Source organism: Kryptolebias marmoratus, linkage group LG23 (assembly GCF_001649575.2).
Source record: "Kryptolebias marmoratus isolate JLee-2015 linkage group LG23, ASM164957v2, whole genome shotgun sequence".
Taxonomy (NCBI): Eukaryota; Metazoa; Chordata; class Actinopteri; order Cyprinodontiformes; family Rivulidae; genus Kryptolebias; species Kryptolebias marmoratus.
In genome coordinates this window covers 6,385,714-6,397,603 of record NC_051452.1, presented here as the reverse complement: position 1 = coordinate 6,397,603, position 11,890 = coordinate 6,385,714, and the positions used below count along the sequence as shown (strand labels likewise).

General features: G+C 46.4%; 1 protein-coding gene across 1 annotated transcript in view; it reads right to left on the bottom strand.

Annotated features, from left to right (window-relative positions):
• The window catches only part of LOC108245111 (kinesin heavy chain), a 14,601-nt gene extending 5,857 nt beyond the window's left edge, over positions 1–8,744 (bottom strand). Inside the window, exons 1-18 of the mRNA XM_037973974.1 lie at positions 8,339–8,744; positions 7,101–7,188; positions 6,510–6,583; positions 6,285–6,389; positions 5,774–5,822; positions 5,644–5,699; positions 5,467–5,554; positions 4,471–4,595; positions 4,277–4,381; positions 4,037–4,185; positions 2,281–2,429; positions 2,020–2,198; positions 1,882–1,950; positions 1,591–1,797; positions 1,319–1,471; positions 1,027–1,224; positions 178–295; positions 23–75 (exon numbers count right to left, since the gene is read on the bottom strand). Of these exons, the coding sequence (XP_037829902.1) occupies positions 23–75; positions 178–295; positions 1,027–1,224; positions 1,319–1,471; positions 1,591–1,797; positions 1,882–1,950; positions 2,020–2,198; positions 2,281–2,429; positions 4,037–4,185; positions 4,277–4,381; positions 4,471–4,595; positions 5,467–5,554; positions 5,644–5,699; positions 5,774–5,822; positions 6,285–6,389; positions 6,510–6,583; positions 7,101–7,188; positions 8,339–8,464 (2,091 nt within the window). The 5' untranslated portion in view covers positions 8,465–8,744. The remainder of the gene's footprint in view (positions 1–22; positions 76–177; positions 296–1,026; positions 1,225–1,318; positions 1,472–1,590; positions 1,798–1,881; positions 1,951–2,019; positions 2,199–2,280; positions 2,430–4,036; positions 4,186–4,276; positions 4,382–4,470; positions 4,596–5,466; positions 5,555–5,643; positions 5,700–5,773; positions 5,823–6,284; positions 6,390–6,509; positions 6,584–7,100; positions 7,189–8,338) is intronic.
• Positions 8,745–11,890: the final 3,146 nt, after the last annotated feature.

Genomic DNA, 11,890 nt, shown 5'->3' with positions numbered 1-11,890 from the left:
CGAGCTCCGCTGCTCGTCTCACCTTCACGTCCCCGTCTCCGGCCGGCCTCTTGATGTCCTCCTCGTGTCTTTTCCCTGAGGAGACATGACCCCGACATTTAACAGCCTGTCCACTTTGACGCATGGGAACAGGACTTCCTGTTTCAAAGCTGTCTTCTGAACAGGAAGTTGACCGACCGTGAGCCTGCAGCGTGGCGAGCTCCTCGCTCAGAGCGTCCACGCTCTCCTCCAGCTGACGCTTCTTCTGCTCCAGGTTCTGCATGTAGTCGGTCAGAGACTTGATCTTGACCTGGTGCTGCCGAGTCGAGACACGAGGAAAGAGTTACAAACACAATCCACCCATAACTGTGGTGTATAAAAACAAACCCGTTCTGTATTCACTGTGGAACAGCAAACACATCAAACCTTTAAGATGTTTTTAGGAAAAAATAAAATTATTTTGACTTTAATGGCAGCAACTCGTCTCTTCAACTTTGTTCCAGATGTTCTCCTCTGTGCAGCATCTCCTCTTCTTCTCCCATCAGTCTGTAAACATCTGGACCTGAGGTTGTCCCATTCTGTTGGTCTAAAACCTGGAGATCCTTTCCAGAGGCACTAATGCACCCCCATACCATCAGAGAGGCAGGCTGACCTCAGAACAGTTCTCCTCTTTGCCTCGGTCCATTTGGGATATTTAAAGTCTTCTCAGTTTTCCGTTGAGGAACTTTAATCTGAAATTGTTCCTCTCAGCCTGGTGAACCTCTGCCCATCTTTCCTTCTGACAGATTCAGCCTCTAAATCCTCTTTTTATCTCCACCTGCTGATAATTAACCTCATATTTCACTAAAAGCTCCTCCAGATGTTTCTGATTCATAAATATTACTTCTACAGCCTTCTGTTGCTCCTGGAACAACTTCTCTGAGATATGTTTATGCCATAAAAGTCAAAATTATGTTTATTTTTTCCCAAAATGGTACAAATGTTTCAGTTTAAACGTCTGGCATGTTCCACCATGAATAAATGACTCTGTTGGTGTTCGCCGGTTACCTGGGAGACGAGCAGCTGACAGGAAGCCAGTTCCTTCTCGTTGGCCTGGATCTTGCGGTGGGCGTCGGCCTGAGCGCTCTCCAGCTGCTTGCCGCGATTCACGAGAGACTTGACCTCCGACTTCATCCGGCTGACGTAGAGCCGAGCGACGGTGAACTCCTCCTCCACCACCAAGCCGTTCCCCTTCACCTCCAGCGCCTGCGGGAGGAAGAGGAGCAGCAGAAAATGGGTTTTCTGACTGAAGGGAGACGGTGAATCTGGAGATTCACGCCGCGGCCTGCACGGCGCTCACCGCAGTCGTCTTGGCGTCGCCGCTGCCGATGATGGCGCCGATGTCGCTGAGGTCTCTCAGCAGCAGGTTGAGGACCTCGGCGGCCCGTTTCCTCTGCAGAGCGTTCAGCTCCTGCAGCTGGCTGAGCTCCTGCTGCACCACCGACAGCAGCTCCTGTCAATCAAACACAGGTGAGCTGCGTCTGTGTGTCTGTTAGCAAAATATCTCTCAGTTAAAAATCACTGGATGCATGTCTACTGTTGCATGATGGAAAATGGAGTCCCCGAACGCACCGCTTTGTGCTGTAGCTCCTCGGTCAGCTGCTGGTTGACCTGCTCCCGCTCCTCCACCTCCTGGCTCTTCTGGTCGTAGTTGACAGCCAGCTCCTCCAGCGCCTGCAGCACCTCCTTCACCTCCTCCTTGGCCAGCTCGTTCTCCATCTGCAGCCGGCACAGCTCCTCCTGGATCTTCTCGTGGTCCCGCCGCGTGGACGCCAGCAGCTGCCGGGACGAGAGCAAGCCCGTGAAAATCTTGTGCGGACAGAAAAAAGACGGATCGGTCCTTTAACGCGAACTCCTCCTGACCTCCTCCTGATCCATCATCTGCTCCTTGAGCTTCTCTGCCAGCTGACTCTGCTGGTTGATTTCATCGTCCTGCAAACACAGAGGAGCCAATGTTTCACGCTCCCGAGACGCTGATCTGTTTCCACGGAAACCTCTCACCTTATCGTCCAGCTGCTTGTACAGGTGACTGACGTCCTCCTCGTATTTCCTCCTCTCCTCGCTGGAGGCGCCCCCTGCAGGCGGCGGCAGGTTGTCGATGACGGGGGCATTGTCGTTCTGCTCGACGCTCCTCTGATGATCTTTGGAGCTCAGCTGCTCCTCCTCAGGAACATTTTCCCCTGGAACACACAGACGGCGTGAGAGACGCTGGCCAGGAAACAAAACCGACCTTCGACCTAAACGAGCCCCGGATGCTCTCACCGTTCCTCCAGCGGTTCAGCTCAGCCTCCAGCTTCTGCAGGACGCTCTTCAGGCTCTTGTTCTTCTCCTTCTCCTTCTCGTATTTCTTCTTCCACTCCTCGGCCGTCAGCTCCAGGTTCACAGACACTGTGTTCTTGATGGTCTTCGCTCTGAAAACAGACAGACGTGTCAGAGAACCTCTTCTACCTAAAACCCAGGAGGTTTGGACTCCTCTGCTACACTAAACAAAAAAAAATCATGATAAAACACACATTTATTATTTCTGCATCATTTTCACGTCCTGCTGCAGAACATTATCCATCAGCTGGAATAAAAGATTCATAAAACCTGAAAATCCTCCTTCAGCTGCTGATTTCCTGGATTTTACCTGAAGATAAACCTCCTCTCATTGAGTCACACTGCTGGTTTCCTGCTTTTAGTTTCTTCTGGCCTTTGTTTTTGTGCAATTTTAAGCATTTAAATATAGCAAAATGTTCGGCTCCAGCAGGAAAAGTTTGCGACAACTTTTGAAAAATATTATCTTTATTCAAAATATGAAACTCTTCAGTTGTGTGAGCGCTGAGTTTTCCTGATTTGAGCCTTTAGATGTGGTTAATTTTATTTCTTTACTTCTCTTTAAATTAAAGCGACTTTCAGCTGTCGTCTCCTCTGATTCTTCACGTCTCAAACGTCTCAAATCTGAGAGCTCAGAGTTTAATCGGAGTGTTTCGGGTCATCTCGTTTTAAATGACGGATCTGGATCCTGATTTTCCTCCGGACCTGAAAACGTCTCTCTTCTCACAAACAGCTGCAGAAACATTTATTCTCAGAGCCTCGATTGTTGTCGGGTCGAACTCGGACTTTGTCGGTGAAATCGGCTCGGCGGGGATCTATAAATAGGAATAAACTCCGTTACGCAGCAGGAAACTCGGAGCCATCTGCTCGTTAGTTCGCAGGATTTACGTCATTCAGTCTGAAGGTGGAAACATCCAGAAATCACAGGAGAGCTTCGATTCAAAGTCCGCTCGGTGAACCTAAAAGGCTGCATTTATTTCACGTTAAAAAGACAGACTTGTTGTTTCACCTGAACGTCGTTTTAGAAATCAGTTCACATTTTGCTTCAAAATCTAAAAGAATAAATGAAGCATTTCGTTTGGAGTTTTGTCGTCTGATCGTTACAGAAACTTTATTTCAGAGAAATTTATCTTCTTTGTTGCGACAACGTCGGTTTTGATGGATAAAACATAAAAACAGCTGATCTGAGCTCAGTGTTCGGTCTGTGTGCGACTCTCAGCTACCACCACCCCAAAGGTCAGCTCGGTATCCTCTGAGAACCATTTCTGAGCTGAGGCGGCCATCTTGACCGAGGTTGGCGAGCATCTGATGGTTACTCGGACAGTTTAATTAAAATCCAGCCAGATATTTTGCTAACAGGCAGGCAGGCAGTTACATGATCGCCCTCCTTCGGAAGCAGGCGACTCATTTCAGACATTTAAACTGTAAAACATCCCCTTTGAGGAGAGGCTGGACCTCAAGACTGATTAAAAAAATAAAAATGTTTAAATTCTACTTTTTATGGCTCCTGATAAAGTCTAAAAACACACAAAATGTAGTTTTTTATTTGTTCAACGGACAAAACCTTTGTGTTTTCCCCTCTTCTGAGGTTTTATTTGACAGTTTAGATGTGATTTATTTCGATAAAATTCATCTTTTTAATGACATTTGATTTGAAATGCTGGCTGATGTGTTTCTGTTTCAGAGGAAGACGAGGACGCACCTCTGCCCGAACATCAGCGTAGACTTGGTCTCGGCCTCGTTGTAGACGGACGGCGAGCAGCAGATGATGATGGTGGTGCGACAGTTTCCTCCCAGGGAGTCCTGCAGGATCCGGGTCATCTTACTGTCTCTGTACGGCACGTGGCTTTTCTGAGAAGAACCAACAAACCGCCGGCTGATCATCCGGCGCTGACACCAGACGATTTCTGTCCTAATTCTGGTTTCCGTTCGGAAAACGTACCGTCCCCTCGGCCAGAGCGGAGATGACGTTCCCCAGCGCGGACAGCGACTTGTTGATGTTCTTGGCCTCGTCCAACACGGCTCCCTCGGCTCCAGTCTTGCTGACCTGTTCGGCCACAGATTTAAAAGAATAAAAACTAAAAATCAGAGCGGCCTTCGAGCGAAGACATCTCTGTGCTCGCTCTCAGAACAAACCTTCTCGCTGCCGGCCAGGTCGACCAGGTAGAGCTTTCCCGACAGCTTCTTCTCCGTTTCAATGTTTTCCTGCTTGATGTTGATGAGGAAGATGCTGTGGCTGCGGGAGCTGTGCTCGTTCATGTCTGCGAACGACCACAAATTTAAAAAGAGTCATTTAAGCACTTCATTACCTTTAACTGCGTTCAAATACAAAGGTTTCCTGTTTTCTGGCAGCTGTAGACACTGAAATAAAGATAAACTGCTAAGACTACAGTCTGTGCACGAGGCAAGGAGTTGTGCCGCCATCTTGGAAGGTGCTACGTGTCATCCTTAGTTACTGCCATCAAGACAGCAGAACAGGAAGTAAAAAGTCTGAAGAAGTCCAGCGTTTTACCTGAGCTGAGGGTCAGCACACTGACTGAATAATCTAATAATGAAATCTAAAAGAAAACCCTGTTTTAACTGTTAAATGGGTCAAGTTTATTTGCTTAATAGTGAATTAGTGTAAAGGCTAGACACAAAAACTCTGTGGATGTTTTATAACGTCTAATATTTTCTAAATTATGTGGAAAAAGAAGTCCAAATGAATTAAATTACCTGCAGACGCTGTGGTTAGACGAAGCAGACGTGAAGTATTTATTTACTTAAAGACCAGTTATATTTTGCTGGATTTATCACCACAGTTGTGCACCGGATTGGCGCTTTGCTCATGCAGAAACCTACAGTGTGCCTGATATGCTTATTTAACTAAAGTAAGGTTAATTCTTTGTGTTTTTGGGCTGATACCAGCATGCAGCACACAGGCAGTTCTTTTGTGATTCGCCCTGAAAGCAGTACAGAATGTAGCACCTTGCAAGATGGCTGCCACAACGCTCCCCTTCCTGCTGCGTCCATGTTCAGGATCCCTGACATTACGTTATCACTTCTCAAGCTCTTTTCTGTTTTTTATTGATTTCTGGACTTCAGACACAGGAGCTACGACTCGACAGAAACGGTGAAATCGTTGGTACGTACTGGTGACCGCCACGTGCCGGTTGGCCTTCCCCTCATCGATGACGTCCAACATCTCCTCCGGGCTGGACACGAAGCGCTCCGTGCAGCCCTGAAACAACATCCAGGCTCTTAAAACCTCTCCTTTAATGACATTTATTTGTGGTTTTTCCTGCAGACGCTGCTCCTCAGCGCACCGACCTTCACGTAGGGCACCCGGTTCTTGTCCTCGTGGACAGCCAGGTTCGTCTTGGACACTTCAGACAGAACGAAGACCACAGAGTTCACTTCAAGCTTTTAAATAAAAACGGGTAAATCTGAGCAAACCTACCGTCCAGCAGGTCTCTGATCTTATCCAAGTAGATTTCAAAATAAGAGACCTGAGCAGAGAGAAGCCGGACTTTAATGTCAGTTCTTTTTAATAAACAACAACTTTATTTGCTCTAATTTAAGAGAAATAAAAACTGAGTAAAGATCTGAATTTAAATGTCTGAACTGTGACTAAAAGAAGCCTATAAATAAAACATGAAGGGATTATTTAACTAAAAATAACTCAAAATCAAAGGAAAACTTTCTAGTCATCTCTTTGTTGGTCTGTCTGTTAGCAAAATATCTCAGCAACCTGATTCAAGATGGCCGCCACAGCTTACAGACTTCAGCAAACAGAAAACTGTCAGATTTACAGAGGCTTAGCTGCAGTTTAGTGCGGGAGTAGCTGACAAAAATCCAATTATTCATGAAGAATTCCTGCTTGAATTGTGATTATTTGTTTTGTTCCGGGCCGATGAAGAACCCGCGGTCCTGATCCAGGTTCTGCTGAGAACCGAGAACCGAGCGTTTACCTTGATGTGGAACTCCAGGTTCTCGTCCATGGAGTAGATGTGGTCGAAGATGTCGCGGGCGATGCGAGGGATGATCCCCATCAGCTGCGGGTCGTGAAGTTTGCCCTGAAAACAACGACACGGAGCGGGGCGTGAGGATTTACAGGAGTGGGGAAATAAACGCAGAGGCCACGGTTCTGAGCTCTAAGGTGATTAAATCTGAGCGGCCTGACGGCGAGCCTTCACCTCCATGGTGTGCGTCTTCCCGGACGACGTCTGTCCGTACGCAAAGATCGTCCCGTTGTAACCGCCGAGCACATCTGGAGCCACAGAGAAGAAAACACAGATGTTATTAAATTATTAAATATTATTAAAGCTCAGCGGCTCCTTCAGGATCATTTCTGTCAGAAAACAGGTCGGTAAAAAAATGCAAAATCATCAACAACCAGTTTACTGAGCCCTGCTGGCGATTGAATCTAACTTTATTAACAAACAAATCAGCTTCAAAACTCTGTAATACAAAGAACAGTGTTTTTATAAAACGTAACTTTAATTAAAGAAGAAAAAAAACGGATCGTTGTTTAAAAAATCAAAGGGTTTGTTTTGAATAACTGCGTTTAATTATAATAAATCTAATCCTGCGTTTGATGTGGTTTAAAGAGCAGAATCCATAAAGAGATCAACAAATGTGTGAGAAAATCCAACAAGGTTCCTTAAAGGAAACTAATAAAAGCTAAAAGAAAAAGAAACCGATCCAGCAGCTGAATGAGCCGAATGTTTAGCTGCTCAAACAGCTAAAATGACCCAAAGCAGGCGGGACAACGAGCGGCGTCCTACCTTTGACGATCTGCTTGGCGCACTGATCGTAGACCTGTTCCTGCGAGGAGTTCGGCGGCAGGACTCGGTCAAACACGTACGGTTTGCTCTGTTTCAACACCAAAAAACACAAAAACACGAGTTTAATCTGAATCCATCACCCGTCTGTCAGCTGAGAGACGATCTGAGTCACAGCCGTCAGAAGCCCTGGCAGCCATCTTGAATCTGTCGTCTCTCCGTGGACACGAATGTCTCCAGTTTCGGGTCTTTGATTCACGATGACTCGTCTGAGTCGTCCTTTTGTCCATCAGGAGTTTTTAAAAACAAGTTTAATTTATTGTTTGTTTTCTCTGATCCACCCAGGCTCAAATAAATCCATCCATTCACCCAAATCTGTGGTTCTGAAGGTTCTAGAAGAGCGGTGTCCAGTCCTGGTCCTGGTCCTGGTCCTGGTGGACCTCCGTCCTGCAGGTTTCAGGTGTTTCTCTGCTCTGACTCACCTGATCTGAATGACTGAGTGACAAACAGGCTGCTGCAGAACCTGAAGAGCTGCTGAGGAGCAGAGAAACATCTAGAACCAGAACCAGAACCAGGACCAGGACCAGGACCAGGACCAGGACCGGACACTGCTGGTCTAGAAGACTTTCTAACGTCTCCTCTGTGATCAGGATCGACCGCAGCTGGGAGTTTCTCTCTGCCAGCCGACACTCAGAAACTGGTTCTGATGTTCAGGAGCACCAGTGTCCCCTGTCCACCACAGTGAGGACAGTTTTACATCGACCTGCAGCTGTCCACAGGGACACACCGAAGGTCTGACTCTCAGATTGAGCTGTTTGGACTCGTCCAGGTGAGACTTTCAGGCCTAAGAAATACAAACTGTCACGCACGGCGGTGGTAGCATCATGGGTTGGGGCCGGTGATGGACTAAGACGTCTCAGATCAACAGCCGATGTCCTGTTGGACACCCTTTGGGTCCAACAGGACATCGGAAGTGGTTTCTGATCGGACGAAAGCCGAACCAGGAAACCAAGCGGTCAGATAATAGCCGAGCAGCGTTCAGGAGACATTCGTGTCCACAGTTAGAGGACGGGGACACGGAGACGATGAGAGTTTTGGAGCTAAATGTCTGACCGTCTTTCATCAGATTCAGCATTTTTTCTGCTTTCTAACCACCAGATTCTGTCCTTTTATTTGTTTTAAATAAAGAGTTGATCTGTCCCTGTGGAGGAGGTGACTGCGCACTCCTCCTCCTCACTCACCGACACCACCACCGTGTCGTCCTGCTTGAATTTGGGGATGTACTGGTCTCCTCGGGTGATTTCGGCCTCGTTCAGGGGCCTGAATCGGCACATCACCTTCACGCCGCACTCCGCAGCGTCCACCATGGTTGCTGCTGCTGCCGCCTCCGGAAACAAACAAACAAACAAACAAACAGACGCCTCAGATCCGCCCTCCGCCGGGCTCCCTGGCTCCAGAACCCCCCGGGGGGGAAGCTTCCAGGTTTTATCCGAGCCGAGGAGCAGGTTTCCGGCTCTGCGCCATGACGGGACGGGCCGCCCGGATCCGGACGGGTTCGAGCCGACTCTCCGGTCCTGAGGAGGTGGGGAGTCCGGGGAGGATGAGCTGCAGCGTCCTTTTCGGAGCGCGCGCCCGCGGCCCGCATCAGCAGCGCGACGGCGGCGCGCACGTAAAAGCCTCCGCAGTCCGTGACGCACCTTTAACGCAAAATAAAACTACATTTTCTATATATATAAAAAAAGTGTTATTAAAATGGAAATAAATTTTAAGTTTTATCTGATTTATCCGACAGGAACACTCTAAAAACCACTGGGTTAAAAAACAACCCGATTCCGCGTCTAATTTGGACCAAACATTTGGTTAAAATTACTCATTTATTTAATCTGAGCAGCTAAAAAGCTTCATTAGATAAAAACAGTTTCGGCTGGAGCTAACTGCAGTTAGCATCAGCTAATGCTAATTTACTAACCAGGCTAAACATCTAACTAGTTGTTTTTACCGTCATTCTTTCAGACTCTCAGGGGTTGACCCAAAATAGTGGACAGGGGGACGGGGACAGATGGACCAGGGGACAGGAGGACAGGGGGACCGGGGACCTAATGTCTTAATATTCATATGTTGAGACAGTTTATATTTTATATAATATTTATATAAAATAAAAACTGAATGTTTATCAGGAAAACACGCAGGCTCATCTTAGAAAAGAAAAAAAATGTGTTGTTCAGATTAGCTTTCAGCCGGCCTTTGGCTCCTTTTAGCTTTCAGCCGGCCTTTGGCTCCTCTTAGCTTCCAGCCGGCCTTTGGCTCCTCTTAGCTTCTAGCCGGCCTTTGGCTCCTCTTAGCTTCCAGCCGGCCTTTGGCTCCTCTTAGCTTCCAGCCGGCCTTTGGCTCCTCTTAGCTTCTAGCCGGCCTTTGGCTCCTTTTAGCTTACAGTCGGCCTTTGGCTCCTTTTAGCTTTCAGACGGCCTTTGGCTCCTATTAGCTTCTAGCCAGCCTTTGGCTCCTATTAGCTTCTAGCCAGCCTTTGGCTCCTCTTAGCTTCTAGCCGGCCTTTGGCTCCTTTTAGCTTCCAGACGGCCTTTGGCTCCTTTTAGCTTCCAGACGGCCTTTGGCTTCTTTTAGCTTCTAGCTGACCTTTCAATCCGTCTTCGGCTCCTCTCATCTTTAACATCAGTTTCGGCTTCATTTAGCGCTCAGCGTTCACTCCATCCTGACAGATAATTTGCAATTTTTTAAATAAAAAAAATTTTCACTTTAGGAGATGAAAAGCAGCTGAAAGAACTTCTTAGAGACTTAAATCAGCTAGAGTAGATTTCTGTGTGATTCTTCAGCTGATTTGATTCATTTATTAGCTCCAGATAAATCTGCTCGACTTCGTTCCCCAAACACAGAGTTGACCTTTGACCCCGCAGCTTTAACATCGACCTCCGCCGTCCGAAGGAGCTTACTGCTGAAAACGCGGGTCCGCGCCCAACGTAAACAAAGCACTGAAGGTGTAATCCGTCGGACTGCCGCGTCACAAAACGCCTCTTCTTCGGACGCTGCCATCACCGACCTGAAGTTTTATTTTCAGGACACTTTAAACGTCGAATGAGATAAAAATAAGAGAATTCTCAAAGATGCACTTCCCTTCTCGGCCTCTGGAGGGCAGCGTGTAACCACAGATTTATTTATCGGTTCATTAAAATAAAAAAGTAGCAGAAACACATCATTCAGTTAAGAGTGAACATGTTTTTTAATATCTTAAACATCTGTGCAACATTATTCCAAATGTTACATCACTGCATGACCTGTAATGTTTCACAATATTTACAAAAAAATGCTGCTTACATCAAACCATTAAAAAAACAAAAAAAGTCTCAGAATTATGGACTCTGACACACTATCTCTAACCCACGATAATGCAGAAAGGAAAACAAAGTACTTCACACAAGTCTGGTTCTCCTGGAAAGTATATATCAGTGACAAATATATACTTCACCACGGGCTGAAGAAATAAAATACTGACAACAGAAAGCAGTTTCAAGAGAGAAAAATAAAAGAAGTCACACTCACACCTCAACACAAACTATCACAGGCGAGGAGGAAGAGACCGGGGCTGGCTTCCTGTAGGTCATTGCACCAAAAATAACAAACCAAACCGACAGAAATCCTTAAATAAAACAAAAAAAACAAAACAAACGCGGGGCGGAGGACCAGAATGAACTTTACCGACACAGAACGTGACATCTTCAGAAGGTTCCTCGAGAATTTCAGACGAGGAGGGAAAGTTAGACGACGCAGAAAAAGAGACGTTCTTTGAGAGGAAATGTTTCTTATTCCATAAAGAAAACAGAGCTGGACTCTTCAGGGAAATACTTCACCCGTCTGAGCGCCATGGGCCGCCTGTCTGCCTGCCTCCGTCTGTCTCTGTCTGTCTCTGTCTGTGTCTGTCTGTGTCTGTCTGTGTCTGTCTGTCTCTGTCTGTCTCTCTGTCTTTAGTGCTTATTTCAGCTGTTTTCACGTCAACATTCACAACAAACTGACTTTCCTGCAAAGAAAAACCTGATTTTTCTTTTTTGTGCTCAATTCTTTTCAGTTCAGGTGACAATTCACTGAGCTGCTGACCAACATTCAGGAGGGAGTCTCTGAAGAGTCTCCAAAGAGTCCTTAAAGAGTCTCCAAAGTGTCTCTGAAGAGTCTCCAAAGAGTCCTTAAAGAGTCTTTAGTCTCCAAAGAGTCCTTAAAGAGTCTCCAAAGAGTCCTTAAAGAGTCTTTAAAGTGTCTCTGAAGAGTCTCCAAAGAGTCCTTAAAGTCTTTAAAATGCCTCCAGTTTCTCTAAAAAGTCTTTAAAGAGTCCTTAAAGAGTCTCCAAAGAGTCCTTAAAGTCATTAAAATGTCTCTAGTTTCTCTAAAAAGTCTTTAAAGAGTCCTTAAAGAGTCTCCAAAGTGTCTCTAAAGAGTCTCCAAAGAGTCTCTAAAGAGTCCCTAAAGTCTTTAAAGTCTCCAAAGTCCTTAAAGAGTCTCCAAAGAGACTTTAAAGTCTTGAAAATGTCTCCAAAGTTTCTCCAAAGTCCTTAGAGAGTCTCCGAAGTGTCTTTAAAGAGTCTTTAGAGTCTCGAAACGTTCCCGGAGGTCCTTGATTTACAGTCAGTCTCACAGGCTCGTCACGAGAGTTTTAAACGATGTTCAAATGATTTGTGCTGAAAATTTTCTTTCATAATAGATATAGAGTTGCTACGAGCGTCTCAAACCCGTCTCAGTTTAGGCTCCTGAAACGAAGCTTTCCTCTGACAGAAAACCGCCGAAGCTGC